Source organism: Oncorhynchus gorbuscha, linkage group LG16 (assembly GCF_021184085.1).
Source record: "Oncorhynchus gorbuscha isolate QuinsamMale2020 ecotype Even-year linkage group LG16, OgorEven_v1.0, whole genome shotgun sequence".
NCBI classification, from domain to species: Eukaryota; Metazoa; Chordata; class Actinopteri; order Salmoniformes; family Salmonidae; genus Oncorhynchus; species Oncorhynchus gorbuscha.
Genome location: NC_060188.1, coordinates 973,896 through 991,395, shown reverse-complemented (window position 1 = coordinate 991,395; position 17,500 = coordinate 973,896). Strand labels below are relative to the sequence as shown.

The 17,500-nt window shown below is 44.9% G+C and overlaps 1 protein-coding gene across 1 annotated transcript in view; it reads right to left on the bottom strand.

The window, feature by feature from the left end:
* LOC124000461 (vesicular glutamate transporter 1-like) overlaps positions 1-17,500 on the bottom strand; it is a 66,320-nt gene that overhangs the window by 3,036 nt on the left and 45,784 nt on the right. Inside the window, exons 2-9 of the mRNA XM_046306821.1 lie at positions 15,422-15,674; positions 11,706-11,824; positions 10,679-10,793; positions 10,326-10,413; positions 5,515-5,601; positions 4,191-4,333; positions 3,764-3,913; positions 147-279 (exon numbers count right to left, since the gene is read on the bottom strand). Coding sequence (XP_046162777.1) covers positions 147-279; positions 3,764-3,913; positions 4,191-4,333; positions 5,515-5,601; positions 10,326-10,413; positions 10,679-10,793; positions 11,706-11,824; positions 15,422-15,674 — 1,088 coding nt within the window. The remainder of the gene's footprint in view (positions 1-146; positions 280-3,763; positions 3,914-4,190; positions 4,334-5,514; positions 5,602-10,325; positions 10,414-10,678; positions 10,794-11,705; positions 11,825-15,421; positions 15,675-17,500) is intronic.

Genomic DNA, 17,500 nt, shown 5'->3' with positions numbered 1-17,500 from the left:
TTTGAATCTAAGTTTCCCCTAAGTACAGATCTAGGATCAACTTCCCCTCCCCCAATCCTAACTTGAACCATTAGTGAGGGAAATACAAAACTGACCCCAGATCTGTGTCTATATAGGGTAAGGTTCACCATGGAGTGGCCTCTCACCTCCACAGTTCATGAGCTTCCTGACGTTTGTGGTGGTCATGATGTTGCGTGTTCTAAGGTAGTCGGCCAGCTGTCCCCCGATGGGCACAATGATGGTCATCACCAGATGTGGCAAGGCCGACACCATCCCCACCTGACAGAGAGAGAGAGAATTCACCAAATTAAGACTCTGCATGCAGACATCTGCAAAAACATCCTCTGTGTACAACTTAAAACATCAAACAATGCATGGAGAAAAGAATTAGGATGATACCCCCTAATTATCAAAATCCAGAAAATAGTTGTTAAATTCAACCTAAAACTAAGCGATTCCCCAACCTTCTATATCAAAGCCATCACAAACAAAAAAGGACCCCACAGATCCCCAGGACAGCAACACAATTAGACCAAACCGAATCATCAGAAAACAAAAAGATAATTACTTGACACATCGGAAAGAATTTACCAAAAAACAGAGCAAACTGGAATGCTATTTGTCCCTAAACAGAGAGTACACAGTGGCAGAATACCTGACCACTGTGACTGACATACATTTTGACTATATACTGTACAGACTCAGTGAGCAGAGCCTTGCTATTGAGAAAGGCTCCCGTAGGCAGACCTGGCTCTCAAGAGAAAACAGGCTGTGTGCACACTGCCCACAAAATGAGGTGGAAACTGAGCTGCACTTCCTAACCTCCTGCCAAATGCATGACTATATTAGAGACACATATTCCCTCAGATCACAATGACCCACAAAGAATTCCAAAACAAACTCAATTTTTCTAAACTCCCATATCTACTGAGTGAAATACCACAGTGTGTCATCACAGCAGCAAGATTTGTGACACTTTGCCACAAGAAAAGGTCAACCAGTGAAGAACAAACACCACAACCCATATTTATGTTGATTTATTTTTCCTTTTGTACTTTTTTTCCCATCAATATAACACTGTATACAGCCATAATATGACATTTGAAATGTGTCTATTCCTTTGAAACGTGTCAGTGTAATGTTTAATGTTAATTTTTGATTGTTTATTTCACTTTAGTTTATTATCTATTTAACTTGCTTTGTAAATGTAAACATGTTTCCCATGCCCTTTTTCTTCCCAAAAACAAAAAGGCTAGGGGCTAGAGGTCAGGGGATAGGGGCTAGAGGTCAGGGGATAGGGGATAGGGGCTAGAGGTCAGGGGATAGGGGCTAGAGGTCAGGGGATAGGGGATAGGGGATAGGGGCTAGAGGTCAGGGGATAGGGGCTAGAGGTCAGGGGATAGGGGCTAGAGGTCAGGGGATAGGGGCTAGGGGATAGGGGCTAGAGGTCAGGGGATAGGGGATAGGGGCTAGAGGTCAGGGGATAGGGGCTAGAGGTCAGGGGATAGGGGCTAGGGGATAGGGGCTAGGGGATAGGTTAGGGGAAAGGGGCTTGGTTAGGGAATAGGGTCTAGGGGCTAGGGGATAGGGGCTTGGTTAGGGAATAGGGGCTAGGGGATAGGTTAGGGGATAGGGGCTTGGTTAGGGAATAGGGGCTAGGGGATAGGTTAGGGGATAGGGGATAGGTTAGGGGATAGGGGCTTGGTTAGGGAATAGGGGCTAGGGGATAGGTTAGGGGATAGGGGCTAGAGGTCAGGGGATAGGGGATAGGGGATAGGTTAGGGGATAGGGGATAGGGGATAGGGGCTAGGGGATAGGTTAGGGGAAAGGGGACAGGGGCTTGGTTAGGGAATATGGTCTAGGGGCTAGGGGATAGGGGCTTGGTTAGGGAATAGGGGCTAGGGGATAGGTTAGGGGATAGGGGCTTGGTTAGGGAATAGGGGCTAGGGGATAGGGGATAGGGGCTAGGGGATAGGTTAGGGGAAAGGGGACAGGGGCTTGGTTAGGGAATAGGGTCTAGGGGCTAGGGGATAGGGGCTTGGTTAGGGAATAGGGGCTAGGGGATAGGTTAGGGGATAGGGGCTTGGTTAGGGAATAGGGGCTAGGGGATAGGTTAGGGGATAGGGGATAGGTTAGGGGATAGGGGATAGGGGCTTGGTTAGGGAATAGGGGATAGGGGATAGGGGATAGGGGATAGGTTAGGGGAAAGGGGACAGGGGCTTGGTTAGGGAATAGGGTCTAGGGGCTAGGGGATAGGGGCTTGGTTAGGGAATAGGGGCTAGGGGATAGGTTAGGTGATAGGGGATAGGGGATAGGTTAGGGGATAGGGGATAGGGGCTTAGTTAGGGAATAGGGGCTAGGGGATAGGTTAGGGGATAGGGGCTAGAGGATAGGGGATAGGTTAGGGGATAGGGGCTAGGGGATAGGTTAGGGGATAGGGGATAGGGGATAGGGGCTTGGTTAGGGAATAGGGGCTAGAGGTCAGGGGATAGGGGCTAGGCTAGGGGATAGGGAATAGGAGCTAGGCTAGGGGATAGGGGCTACTCTTGGGGACAGGGGCTAGGTTAGGGGCTTGGGGAAAGGGGTTAGGGGCTAGGCTAGGGTAGGGGATAGGCTAGGGGCTAGAGGCCATGGGATAGGGGCTAGGCTCGGGGCTAGGCTAGGGGATAGGGGCTAGGCTAGGGGATAGGGGCTAGGGGATAGGCTAGGGGCTTGGGGCTAGGCTAGTGGATAGGGGCTAGGGGCTAGGCTAGGGGATAGGGGCTAGAGGTCAGGGGATAGGGGCTAGGCTAGGGGCTAGGCTAGGGGATAGGCGCTAGGGGATAGGCTAGGGGATAGGGGCTAGGGGATAGGCTAGGGGATAGGGGCTAGGCTAGGGGCTAGGGGCTACGCTTGGGGACAGGGGCTAGGCTAGGGGCTAGGGGATAGGGGTTAGGGGCTAGGCTAGGGGATAGGGGCTACGCTTGGGGATAGGGGCTAGGCTATGAGCTAGAGGATAGGGGTTAGGGGATAGGGGCTAGGCTAGGGGATAGGGGCTAGGCTAGGGGATAGGGGCTAGGGGATAGGCTAGGGGATAGGGGCTAGGCTAGGGGCTAGGGGATAGGGGCTACGCTTGGGGACAGGGGCTAGGCTAGGGGCTAGGGGATAGGGGTTAGGGGCTAGGCTAGGGGCTAGAGGATAGGGGCTAGGCTAGGGGATAGGGGCTAGGCTAGGGGCTAGAGGCCAGGGGATAGGAGCTAGGCTAGGGGATAGGGGCTAGGCTAGGGGATAGGGGCTATGCTTGGGGATAGGGGCTAGGCTAGGGGCTAGAGGATAGGGGTTAGGGGATAGGGGCTAGGCTAGGGGATAGGCTAGGGGATAGGGGCTAGGCTAGGGGCTAGGGGCTACGCTTGGGGATAGGGGCTAGGCTAGGGGCTAGGCTAGGGGCTAGGGGCTATGGGTTTAGGGGATGGGGGATAGGGGATAGAGGCTAGGGGATAGGGACTAGGCTAGGGGATAGAGTCTAGGGGATAGGGGCTAGGCTAGGGGATAGAGGCTAGGGGATAGACTAGGGGATAGAGGCTAGGGGATAGGCTAGGGGCTAGGGGATAGGGGCTAGGCTAGGGGATAGAGGCTAGGGGATATAGGCTAGGGGATAGAGGCTAGGGGATATAGGCTAGGGGATAGGGGCTACACTTGGGGATAGGGGCTAGGTTAGGGGATAGGGGCTAGTGGCTAGGGGATGGGGGATAGGGGTTAATTCATAATTAAAACTCTGACTCACCTTGCTGATCTCAAAGCCAAACACTTCCTCAAAGTAGGCCGGCTGGCTGATGAGAAGCAGGTAGAAAGTCCAGCTCCTGCAGAAGTTGGCTACGATAATGGCGTACACCGGCATGGACGTGAAGAATGCTCTCCACGGGGTTTTGAATTTCTGCAACAAGGAGGAATGAGAGATGGTTGTGCTCACAGTCCTCACCAGCCCTCACACAGCAAAAAAGTGAAATTATAGAGGGATGTGGTGTTGTGTGTGTGTGTGTGTGTGTGTGTGTGTGTGTGTGTGTGTGCGTGCGTGCGTGCGTGCGTGCGTGCGTGCGTGCGTGCGCGTGTGTGTGCACAAGTCACAAGCAAAAAGAAAAGTGGTGGAGTGTGTGTGTGAGAGACAGTGCAGTTTATTTGAAATAAAATGTTTCATGCGTCTTTGTGATTACCTGTAGAGGATTGGCAAAACCTGCTGACTCTCCGATGGCTTCCTCAATGTACTTCCTCTCCTCAGGGGTGATAGTGGGGTGGGCTGCCGGGCTTTCATACGACACCAGGATCCAGAAGAGATACCATGCTATCCCAAAACTGCCTGGGAGAGGGAGGGAGAGGGAGAGAGGAGGAGAGAGGTAAAGGGGGAGAGAGAGGATGACAGAGGTAGAGAGATAGAGAGGAGAGAGAGGAGGAGGAAAGAGGAAGAGATGTACAGAGGAGAAGGAGATAGGTAGATGTAAAGAGGAGAGAGAAAGGAGAGAGAAAGGAGGAGAGAGGTAGAGAGGTAAAGTGGGGAGAGAGAGAGGAGAGAGAGGAGGAGAGAGGTAAAGAGAGAGAGAGGGGGGAGAGGTAGATGTAAAGAGGAGAAGGAGGAGAGAGGTAGATGTAAAGAGGAGAGAGAAAGGAGAGAGAAAGGAGGAGAGAGGTAGATGTAAAGAGGAGAAGGAGGAGAGAGGTAGATGTAAAGAGGAGAGAGAAAGGAGAGAGAAAGGAGGAGAGAGGTAGATGTAAAGAGGAGAAGGAGGAGAGAGGTAGATGTAAAGAGGAGAGAGAAAGGAGAGAGAAAGGAGGAGAGAGGTAGATGTAAAGAGGAGAGAGAAAGGAGAGAGAAAGGAGGAGAGAGGTAGAGAGGTAAAGTGGGGAGAGAGAGGAGGAGAGAGGAGGAGAGAGGTAAAGAGGAGAGAGAGGAGGGGAGAGGTAGAGAGGTAAAGGGGGAGAGAGAGGAGGAGAGAGGTAGAGAGGTAAAGGGGGAGAGAGGAGGAGAAAGGTAGGGTAGGGAGAATGGTCTCTACAGTACACTACAGTGATGACACGTTTGCAATAACATAAATTGTGTCAGTTTGGATGTCATTGTCACAGAAAAAATACCCAGCAAGCCCCATGTCTCTACCGCTCTCCTCCTATGAACTGGTGCTATACCGCTAGCTCCCCAAAGGAGGCTAGCACTGGCTAACTGAGTAGTCAGCATACCACTTTCAATAGTCTGGGCTACCAACACTGGGTCATGGGCAGTAGGCAGCTGAGCAGGGGCCACCCACTGTAAAAAAAAATATATTTTACCTTTATTTAACTAGGCAAGTCAGTTAAGAACAGCCTAGGAACAGAAGGTTAACTGCCTGTTCAGGGGCAGAACGACCTTGTCAGCTCTGGGATTTGAACTTGCAACCTTCCGGTCCAACGCTCTAACCAATAGGCTAAACTTGCTGGGGTTTATCTTAGGGGACCTGTATGGTGATGAGACAGTTAAACTCGGTACTGCCCGGGTTGTTTTTTACTCACCATAGACGTAGAAGACTGAAGGCCACCCTACATACTGAACCAACACCCCAGCAAGAGGCATGGCTACCACAGCTCCCGCATAGGAACCTGTGACACAAAGAAAGAGCAAGACACAGAAATATGGTGTTTCTATTGTTGTTGTGTAATGCCTCCGTCAGGCCAGATCTGAACACCTCAGCACCCACAATCAAAGTCAGTAACAATAGCTAGCTAGCTCACGCAATATTTGGATTTGGGTTTCGAGATTAGCTAGCAAGCTAATGAACTAACCTAGCCAACGAACTAACGAACTAACGAACTAACTAACTAACTAGCTGACCTAGCCAACTAACTGTGGAGGGAAACAATTAACTTACAGTAAGAACAGTTAATTAGCTCTTTGTTAGAAAAGATTACACTGCCTCCTAAACTGACAAGGAGGCTTCACTAATGTTTACACATTGACAAGTCCTGTTCATTGTCAATGTGTATGAAAAGTAACAGCACAGGAGGTTGGTGGCACCTTAATTGGGGAGGATGGGCTCGTGGTAATGACTGAAGCGGAATGGGTGGAATGGTATCAAATACATCAAACACATGGTTTCCATGGTTTCCATGTGTTTGATGCCAAGACAAACACATGAAGACATTTAAAAAGCATAACCATGGTAGCAGTTGAAAGAGAAGACATTTAAAAAGCATAACCATGGTAGCAGTTGAAAGAGAAGACATTTAAAAAGCATAACCATGGTAGCAGTTGAAAGAGAAGACATTTAAAAAGCATAACCATGGTAGCAGTTGAAGGAGAAGACATTTAAAAAGCATAACCATGGTAGCAGTTGAAAGAGAAGACATTTAAAAAGCATAACCATGGTAGCAGTTGAAAGAGAAGACATTTAAAAAGCATAACCATGGTAGCAGTTGAAAGGGAAAACAGAACAAAGGTGAGGATACAATCCATGTCCCAGACCTAAACTGGGACATGCTTAACACCCCAGCCCTCCTACAATCTAAGCTTGATGCCCTCAATCTCACACAAATTATCAATGAACCTACCAGGTACCACCCCAAAGCCGTAAACACAGGCACCCTCACAGATATCATCCTAACCAACTTGCCCTCTAAATACACCTCTTCTGTTTTCAACCAAGATCTCAGCGATCACTGCCTCATTGCCTGCATCCGTAATGGGTCAGTGGTCAAACGACCTCCACTCATCACTGTCAAACGCTCCCTGAAACACTTCAGCGAGCAGGCCTTTCTAATCGACCTGGCCTGGGTATCCTGGGGGGATATTGACCTCATCCCGTCAGTAGAGGATACCTGGTTTTTAAAAAAAAATGCCTTCCTCACCATCTTAAATAAGCATGCCCCATTCAAGAAATGTAGAACCAGGAACAGATATAGCCCTTGGTTCTCTCCAGACCTGACTGCCCTTAACCAACACAATAACACCCTGTGGTGTTCTGCATTAGCATCAAACAGCCCCCTGATATGCAACTTTTCAGTGAAGTTAGAAACCAATATACACAAGCAGTTAGAAAAGCCAAGGCTAGCTTAGCCTTAGCCTGGATCCCTACAAATCAGCCGGGCTAGAAAATCTGGACCCTTTCTTTCTAAAAATGATCTGCAGAAATTGTTGCAACCCCTATTACTAGCCTGTTCAATCTCTCTTTCGTGTCGTCTGAGATTCCCAAAGATTGGAAAGCAGCTGCGGTCATCCCCCTCTTCAAAGGGGGGACACACTCTTGACCCAAACTGCTACAGACCTATATCTATCCTACCCTGTCTTTCTAAGGTCTTTGAAAGCCAAGTCAACAAACAGATCACTACGACCATTTTAGAATACCGCACCTTCTCCGCTATGCAATCTGGTTTCAGAGCTGGTTATGGGTGCACCTCAGCCACGCTCAAGATCCTAAACGATATCTTAACCGCCATCGATAAGAAACAATACTGTGCAGCCATATTCATTGACCTGGCCAAGGCTTTCGACTCTGTCAATCACCACATCCTCATCGGCAGACTCGATAGCCTTGGTCTCTCAAATGATTGCCTCGGCTGTTTCACCAACTACTTCTCTGATAGAGTTCAATGTGTCAAATCGGAGGGCCTGTTGTCTGGGCCTCTGCCAGTCTCTATGGGGGTGCCACAGGGTTCATTCTCTGGCCAACTCTCTTCTCTGTATACATCAATGATGTCACTCTTGCTGCTGGTGAGTCTCTGATTCACCCACCAGATGACACTGTTCTGTATACTTCTGGCCCTTCGTTGGACACTGTGTTAACAACCCTCCAGACGAGCTTCAATGCCATACAGCTCTCCTTCACTGGCCTCCAACTGCTCTTAAATACAAGTAAAACTAAATGCATGCTCTTCAACCAATCGCTGCCTGCACCTGCCCACCGTCCAGCATCACTACTCTGGACGGTTCTGATAGAATATGTGGACAACTACAAATACCTAGGTGTCTGGTTGACTGTAAACTCTCCTTCCAGACTCACATCAAACATCTCCAATCCAAAGTTAAATCTAGAATTGGCTTCCTATTTCGCAACAAAGCATCCTTCACTCATGCTGCCAAACATACCGTAAAACTGACCATCCTACCGATCCTCGACTTCAGCGATGTAATTTACAATATAGCCTCCAATACCCTACTTAATAAATTGGATGCAGTCTATCACAGTGCCATCCGTTTTGTCACCAAAGCCCCATATACTACCTACCATTGTGACCTGTACGCTCTCGTTGGCTGGCCTTCGCATCATACAACGTCGCCAAACCCACTGGCTCCAGGTCATCTACAAGACCCTGCTAGGTCCAACAAAGTCCCTCCTTATCTCAGCGCACTGGTCACCTTAGCAGAACCCACCTGTACAACAACGCTCCAGCAGGTATATCTCTCTGGTCCCTCCTTCCAGTTCTCTGCTGCCAATGACTGAACGAACTACAAAAATCTCTGAAACTGGAAACACTTATCTCCCTCACTAGCTTTAAGCACCAGCTGTCAGAGCAGCTCAGATTACTGCACCTGTACATAGCCCATCTATAATTTAGCCCAAACAGCTACCTCTTTCCCTACTGTATTTATTTATTTATTTTGCTCCTTTGCACCCCATTATTTCTATTTCTACTTTGCACATTCTTTCACTGCAAATCTACCATTCCAGTATTTTACTTGATATATTGTATTTACTTCGCCACCATGGCCTTTTTTGCCTTTACCTCCCTCATCTCACCTCATTTGCTCACATTGTATATAGACTTATTTTTCTACTGTATTATTGACTGTATGTTTGTTTTACCTCATGTGTAACAGTGTTGTTGTATGTGTCAAACTGCTTTGCTTTATCTTGGCCAGGTCGCAATTGTAAATGAGAATTTGTTCTCAACCTGCCTACCTGGTTAAATAAAGGTGAAATAAATAAAAATCCCCACCATCACACAATTAATCCCCACCATCACACAATGTTATACAATCCAACAACGATCCACTACAATCCAACAACGATCCACTACAATCCAACAACGATCCACTACAATCCAACAACGATCCACTACAATCCAACAACGATCCACTACAATCCAACAACGATCCATTACAATCCAACAACGATCCATTACAATCCAACAACGATCCACTACAATCCAACAACGATCCACTACAATCCAACAACGATCCATTACAATCCAACAACGATCCATTACAATCCAACAACGATCCACTACAATCCAACAACGATCCACTACAATCCAACAATGATCCATTACAATCCAACAACGATCCACTACAATCCAACAACGGTCCACTACAATCCAACAACGATCCATTACAATCCAACAACGATCCATTACAATCTAACAACGATCCATTACAATCCAACAACGATCCATTACAATCCAACAACGATCCACTACAATCCAACAACGATCCATTACAATCCAACAACGATCCACTACAATCCAACAACGATCCACTACAATCCAACAACGATCCATTACAATCCAACAACGATCCACTACAATCCAACAACGATCCATTACAATCCAACAACGATCCATTACAATCCAACAACGATCCACTACAATCAACAACAACGATCCATTACAATCCAACAACGATCCATTACAATCCAACAACGATCCATTACAATCCAACAACGATCCACTACAATCCAACAACGATCCACTACAATCCAACAACGATCCACTAAAATCGAACAATGATCCACTACAATCCAACAACGGTCCATTACAAATCTCCATCTGGTTTAGGTAAAAGCATCATTTGAAAGTGCCTCAAATTTAAGCTCTTATCACTGACCAAATCTGCCATTTTCCATTTGGAGTTTAAAGGGCTACATACACTTCCTGCAGCTGAGAATGCATCAATGGAGGCTGTAGAGGGGAGGATGGCTCATAATAAAGGCTGGAATGGAGCGAATGGAATGGCATGTATTTGATACCATTCCATCCATTCCACTCCAGCCATTACCACGAATCCGTCCTCCCCAATTAAGGTACCACCAACCTCCTGTGGAATGCATGCATACAGTATGTAGGAAGACAATGTGCTGCACTAGATTTATTTGGGATGTTACCAATAGGAACTTTACTATAATGTTGAGGTTGTTTATAAGCACATCTTAGCTACTCTCTTGACAAGAACATCAAGTAACATCACAAATGGTTGGATCCAGTAATGTGTAGAGTAGTCTTTATTATCCCCGGGGGGAAATTCATTCATTCATTGTGTGGTTTATTAAGAGAGAGAAAAGGGGAGGGAGAGCGTGAGAGGATGTTTAAATCCATTTGTTTTAGTATCTTACCACAGAATGCTGTTGTGGCCAGTCGACTTCTCTCTAGAGGCGGGGCCCATTTGGCCCAGATCCCATGGCATGCTGGGTAAGATACGCCCTATAGGGAAGTAATGAAGTGATGCACACAGTAAATATCCAAACATAATATTCCCCACACACACACACACACACACACACACACACACACACACACACACACACACACACACACACACACACACACACACACACACACACACACACACACACACACACACACACACACACACACACACACACACACACACACACACACACACACACACACACACACACACACACACAGAGAGTGAGAGTGAGAGAGACAGATGCACTCTAAGTACCTCGACGAGGCCTTGGCATATCCTGACTAGTATGACACAGCTGTAGTGTGTACGAGCAGCAGATGGAATCAGCATGTTGAGAGTGGATGTGGCCACTATGGCGAAGCCAAACACGCTGAAACACACCAAGACAGAAACAGTCAGAGACAAACACAACCAGCCTTCATTTCAACCACTGAGAGCTATAGAGACCAGCCTTCATTTCAACCACTGAGAGCTATAGAGATCAGCCTTCATTTCAACCACTGAGAGCTATAGAGACCTTAGAGATATTTAAATTATATAAATATTTCAATCATTGAGCTGGTTTTCATTTAATTTGACTGATATCAACATGTAATTAATCCTGAGAGAAACGTCATGTTATTGATGAGACTGTCCCAACCTTGGTAGCAGTTCAAAATGTCTGATGGAAACCCTTGACTATAAGGGCTCCGTCTATACTTCATTAGTAAAAATGAATACATAACTTTTTGATTGAGGCAACATCCGCAGCCATACTATAAAGTATATTTTAGTATACTTTAGTCAAATATAATGTATACTCTAGTAAAATAGAATGTATATTTTAGTCAAAATAATGTACACTTTAGTCAAATATAATGTATACTCTAGTAAAATATAATGTATAGTTTAGTAAAATATAATGTATATTTTAGTAAATATAATGTCAACTTTAGTAAAATATAAGTATACTTTAGTCAAATATGTTTACTCTAGTAAAATATAATGTACATTTGTACACAGAATGTATACTTAAGTTAAATATAATGTATACTCTAATAAAATAGAATGTATATTTGAGTCAAATATAATGTCTACTTTAGTCAAATGAATCCTAGTAGTAAAAAAGTTGACCTCCGACACGTTTGAGGAAAGGTATTGACATACAATAAGGAAATCAGTCAATCAATACAGGAATAATCATCCCAAAGCATGCTAAAACGTACATACTTGTTAGCTTTATATTTTTGACATATGAGACCTCCAGGAATCTGTGTGACGATGTATCCTAAAATGTACTTACTTGTTAGCTTTATATTTCTGACATATAAAACCTCCGGGAATCTGTGTGACGATGTATCCCCAGAAGAAGGACCCGTGGATCATCCCCACGGTCTCTGGATCCCAGCTGAACTGTGCTGCCTGGGGGGAGAGAAAGAGGAGGAGAGACCATGGTTGTGCTCATAAGGCACCAAACGGAAGAAAACCATCTGGGAGCAAAGGACTCCCTGGATTTGTACAATAAGAAACGCTCATTTAGATTTTCAGTTGCAGAACATTTTTGAATACGTTTTTTCGTTGCGTGTCCTAATGAACACAACCCATAACTACGGATGTGTAGCGGAGTGGGTTCGTTAAATAATGCTTGAGTGATGAGAAACCTTGCCTGAGACCTGAAGACTTGTGTTAGCTTCCCAAGCACCTTGATAAAGGCTACACTTCAAAAGGTGCTGATTGTGATTATAAATAAGTATTTTCAAGTCAAAGTACATTGTCCATTGACAGTGTTCTTCTTCCTCTGCACAAAAATAAAGCTTGGACACACTCCAACCTCAGCGAGGTCGGAAACAACCGGAAGTATGCGGTTTTCATTGATACAGTATCTTCAACCTAGCTTACTTTCCCCTGAAAAATGGATGTGTGGACCCCGTTCAGGTATTTATTTGACACCTGCTGCGTTAGGTTACACACCCTATGAGCCTCCAAGCCCAAAATTACAACCTTTGTTGTGGCCTGTAGCCAGCCCTCCCCCTGACCTGACCCCCTGACCTGACCCCAACCCTCCTCTTCCCACAACACTAGCTAGCAAGGTTATTTGCTACCTTTCAGACAGCGAAGAAAGAAGGAAAAAACCCTCTTCAAGAAAATGGTTCTTTGAGAAGAAAGAAGGGAAAAACCCTCTTCAAGAAAATGGTTCTTTGAGAAGAAAGAAGGGAAAAACCCTCTTCAAGAAAATGGTTCTTTGAGAAGAAAGAAGGGAAAAACCCTCTTCAAGAAAATGGTTCTTTGAGAAGAAAGAAGGGAAAAACCCTCTTCAAGAAAATGGTTCTTTGAGAAGAAAGAAGGGAAAACCCTCTTCAAGAAAATGGTTCTTTGAGAAGAAAGAAGGGAAAAACCCTCTTCAAGAAAATGGTTCTTTGAGAAGAAAGAAGGAAAAACCCTCTTCAAGAAAATGGTTCTTTGAGAAGAAAGAAGGGAAAAACCCTCTTCAAGAAAATGGTTCTTTGAGAAGAAAGAAGGGAAAAACCCTCTTCAAGAAAATGGTTCTTTGAGAAGAAAGAAGGAAAAACCCTCTTCAAGAAAATGGTTCTTTGAGAAGAAAGAAGGGAAAAACCCTCTTCAAGAAAATGGTTCTTTGAGAAGAAAGAAGGGAAAACCCTCTTCAAGAAAATGGTTCTTTGAGAAGAAAGAAGGGAAAAACCCTCTTCAAGAAAATGGTTCTTTGAGAAGAAAGAAGGAAAAACCCTCTTCAAGAAAATGGTTCTTTGAGAAGAAAGAAGGAAAAAACCCTCTTCAAGAAAATGGTTCTTTGAGAAGAAAGAAGGGAAAAACCCTCTTCAAGAAAATGGTTCTTTGAGAAGAAAGAAGGGAAAAACCCTCTTCAAGAAAATGGTTCTTTGAGAAGAAAGAAGGAAAAACCCTCTTCAAGAAAATGGTTCTTTGAGAAGAAAGAGTGCCACATATAACCACCGGTCACTTCAAAGAGCCTCCCTTTTTCAGACACTTACATTTGATTCGTTAAAGCAGACACTCATAGTAAGTAAATGTGTTCCTCATTAAAGCAGACACTCATAGTAAGTAAATGTTTTCCTCATTAAAGCAGACACTCATAGTAAGTAAATGTTTTCCTCATTAAAGCAGACACTCATAGTAAGTAAATGTTTTCCTCATTAGCAGACAGTCATAGTAAGTAAATGTGTTCCTCATTAGTAAGTAAATGTTTTCCTCATTAAAGCAGACACTCATAGTAAGTAAATGTTTTCCTCATTAGCAGACAGTCATAGTAAGTAAATGTTTTCCTCATTAAAGCAGACAGTCGTAGTAAGTAACATGTTTTCCTCATTAAAGCAGACAGTCATAGTAAGTAACTGTTTTCCTCACTGAAGCAGACAGTCATAGTAAGTAACTGTTTTCCTTACTGAAGCAGACAGTCATAGTAAGTAACTGTTTTCCTCATTAAAGCAGACAGTCGTAGTAAGTACATGTTTTCCTCATTAAAGCAGACAGTCGTAGTAAGAAATGTTTTCCTCATTAAAGCAGACAGTCATAGTAAGTAATGTTTTCCTCATTAAAGCAGACAGTCGTAGTAAGTAAATGTTTTCCTCATTAAGGAAGCAGACAGTCATAGTAAGTAAATGTTTTCCTCATTAAAGCAGACAGTCGTAGTAAGTAAATGTTTTCCTCATTAAAGCAGACACTCATAGTAAGTAAATGTTTTCCTCATTAGCAGACAGTCATAGTAAGTAAATGTTTTCCTCATTAAAGCAGACAGTCGTAGTAAGTAACTGTTTTCCTCATTAAAGCAGACAGTCATAGTAAGTAACTGTTTTCCTCACTGAAGCAGACAGTCATAGTAAGTAACTGTTTTCCTTACTGAAGCAGACAGTCATAGTAAGTAACTGTTTTCCTCATTAAAGCAGACAGTCGTAGTAAGTACATGTTTTCCTCATTAAAGCAGACAGTCGTAGTAAGAAATGTTTTCCTCATTAAAGCAGACAGTCATAGTAAGTATATGTTTTCCTCATTAAAGCAGACAGTCGTAGTAAGTAAATGTTTTCCTCATTAAGGAAGCAGACAGTCATAGTAAGTAAATGTTTTCCTCATTAAAGCAGACAGTCGTAGTAAGTAAATGTTTTCCTCATTAAAGCAGACAGTCGTAGTAAGTAAATGTTTTCCTCATTAAATGTCTTGTCCCTGTGCTCCCCATTCTCTTGCTGGTCTTATTGCCCTTCTTTCCCTCTTTCTATCCCTCTCTCTCCCTCCCCCTCTCATATGTTGTTTCTCATTAAAGACACTCATAGTAAGTAAATGTTTTCCTCATTAAAGCAGAAACTCATAGTAAGTAAATGTTTTCCTCATTAAAGCAGACAGTCGTAGTAAGTAAATGTTTTCCTCATTAAGGAAGCAGACAGTCATAGTAAGTAAATGTTTTCCTCATTAAAGCAGACAGTCGTAGTAAGTAAATGTTTTCCTCATTAAAGCAGACAGTCATAGTAAGTAAATGTTTTCCTCATTAAAGCAGACAGTCATAGTAAGTAAATGTTTTCCTCATTGAAGCAGACAGTCATAGTAAGTAAATGTTTTCCTCATTAAAGCAGACAGTCGTAGTAAGTAAATGTTTTCCTCATTAAAGCAGACAGTCGTAGTAAGTAAATGTTTTCCTCATTAAAGCAGCCATCAGCAAAGTCAGAACTACAGTCTTAGACAAAAAGGTTCCACAAGGGTTCTTCGGCTGTCCTATAAGGGAAAGCCCTTTTTGGTTCCATGTAAGACTGTTTCGGTTCCAGGTAGAACCTTTTTCCAAAAGAGGTCTACCTGGAACCAAAAATAATAATTTTCCAAATGGGTTTTTACCTGGAACCAAAAGTGTTCTACCTGGAACCGAAAACGATTCTTTAAAGGGTTCTCCTATGGGGACAGCCGATGAACCTTTTTAGGTTCTAGATAGCACCTTTTTTCTCTAAGAGTGCAGGATGAAAATAGAAGTGTGAGTGTAAGTGCCAGAACAGTGTGCCTCACCACCAGGACCTCCTTGTTACCCTTCCAGACGGTGTGGTCGTTGACCATGCTGACGATGGCCACGCCCAGGTTGCAGCGGATGCCGAAGGAGATGCAGAAGCCCAGGCCTGAGAGGATGGCGATGATGTAGCGACGGGGAAGGCCGAAGCAGGTGCAGTCCACCACGGGCATCTCCTTCTCCTCCACAAGCTCTGGGCGGCCCTCGGCCGAAAGCTCGATGGTCTCCCCATTGGGCTGACGCTTTTCTAGGATTCTGGTGAAGAGCAGAGGGAGAGAGAGGGACAAAGTTAGTAGCAATAGTAATAATTACACATGGTATGTAGCGCTCTTCAAGGACCCAAAGTGGCTTTACAATTCTATAAAAGAAAAACAAGAAACTGAAATCTAGTGAGAATTGAACCCTGTGGCGCTTAGTTGGAAGAAGGAGCATTGAACCCTGTGGTGCTCAGTTGGAAGAAGGAGCATTGAACCCTGTGGTGCTCAGTTGGAAGAAGGAGCATTGAACCCTGTGGTGCTCAGTTGGAAGAAGGAGCATTGAACCCTGTGGTGCTCAGTTGGAAGAAGGAGCATTGAACCCTGTGGTGCTCAGTTGGAAGAAGGAGCATTGAACCCTGTGGTGCTCAGTTGGAAGAAGGAGCATTGAACCCTGTGGTGCTCAGTTGGAAGAAGGAGCATTGAACCCTGTGGTGCTCAGTTGGAAGAAGGAGCATTGAACCCTGTGGTGCTCAGTTGGAAGAAGGAGCATTGAACCCTGTGGTGCTCAGTTGGAAGAAGGAGCATTGAACCCTGTGGTGCTCAGTTGGAAGAAGGAGCATTGAACCCTGTGGTGCTCAGTTGGAAGAAGGAGCATTGAACCCTGTGGTGCTCAGTTGGAAGAAGGAGCATTGAACCCTGTGGTGCTCAGTTGGAAGAAGGAGCATTGAACCCTGTGGTGCTCAGTTGGAAGAAGGAGCATTGAACCCTGTGGTGCTCAGTTGGAAGAAGGAGCATTGAACCCTGTGGTGCTCAGTTGGAAGAAGGAGCATTGAACCCTGTGGTGCTCAGTTGGAAGAAGGAGCATTGAACCCTGTGGTGCTCAGTTGGAAGAAGGAGCATTGAACCCTGTGGTGCTCAGTTGGAAGAAGGAGCATTGAACCCTGTGGTGCTCAGTTGGAAGAAGGAGCATTGAACCCTGTGGTGCTCAGTTGGAAGAAGGAGCATTGAACCCTGTGGTGCTCAGTTGGAAGAAGGAGCATTGAACCCTGTGGTGCTCAGTTGGAAGAAGGAGCATTGTGTTAACAACGACAAGGGTTCAATTCCCAAATAATTTATTATTATTATTTCTTATTTAACTTTAATTAACCAGGCAAGTCAGTTAAGAACAAATTCTTATTTACAAGGACGGACTAGGAACAGTGGGTTAACTGCCTTGTTCAGGGGAACAGTGGGTTAACTGCCTTGTTCAGGGGAACAGTGGGTTAACTGCCTGTTCAGGGGAACAGTGGGTTAACTGCCTTGTTCAGGGGAACAGTGGGTTAACTGCCTTGTTCAGGGGAACAGTGGGTTAACTGCCTTGTTCAGGGGAACAGTGGGTTAACTGCCTTGTTCAGGGGAACAGTGGGTTAACTGCCTGTTCAGGGGAACAGTGGGTTAACTGCCTGTTCAGGGGAACAGTGGGTTAACTGCCTTGTTCAGGGGCAGAAAGACGGATTTTTACCTCATCGGCTCAGGGATTCGATCTACCAACCTTACGGTTACTGGCCCAACGCTCTAACCACTAGAGGTAAAACCACCTGCCGCCCTGAATCACATAGTATACTTCAAATGTATGCACTCGCTGTACTGTAAGTCTCCTTGGGTGAAGGCGTCTGTTAGTGTCATGTAGTGTCAGTAAGCAGGGAGAATGTGGACCCAACCAATGCAACAGCCAAGTCAAATTTCCATTGATGTGTCGAAAGGACACCTTTTTGTAAACCAAAGTGTTTGTAATGTCGACAAGGTCAAGGTCATCTACATGTTTACCAGGGTTGGGCTCAATTCCTTTTCAGTTCAGTCATATCATGAATTTCAGTTTGAAGCTAGAGATAACAACACAACCAT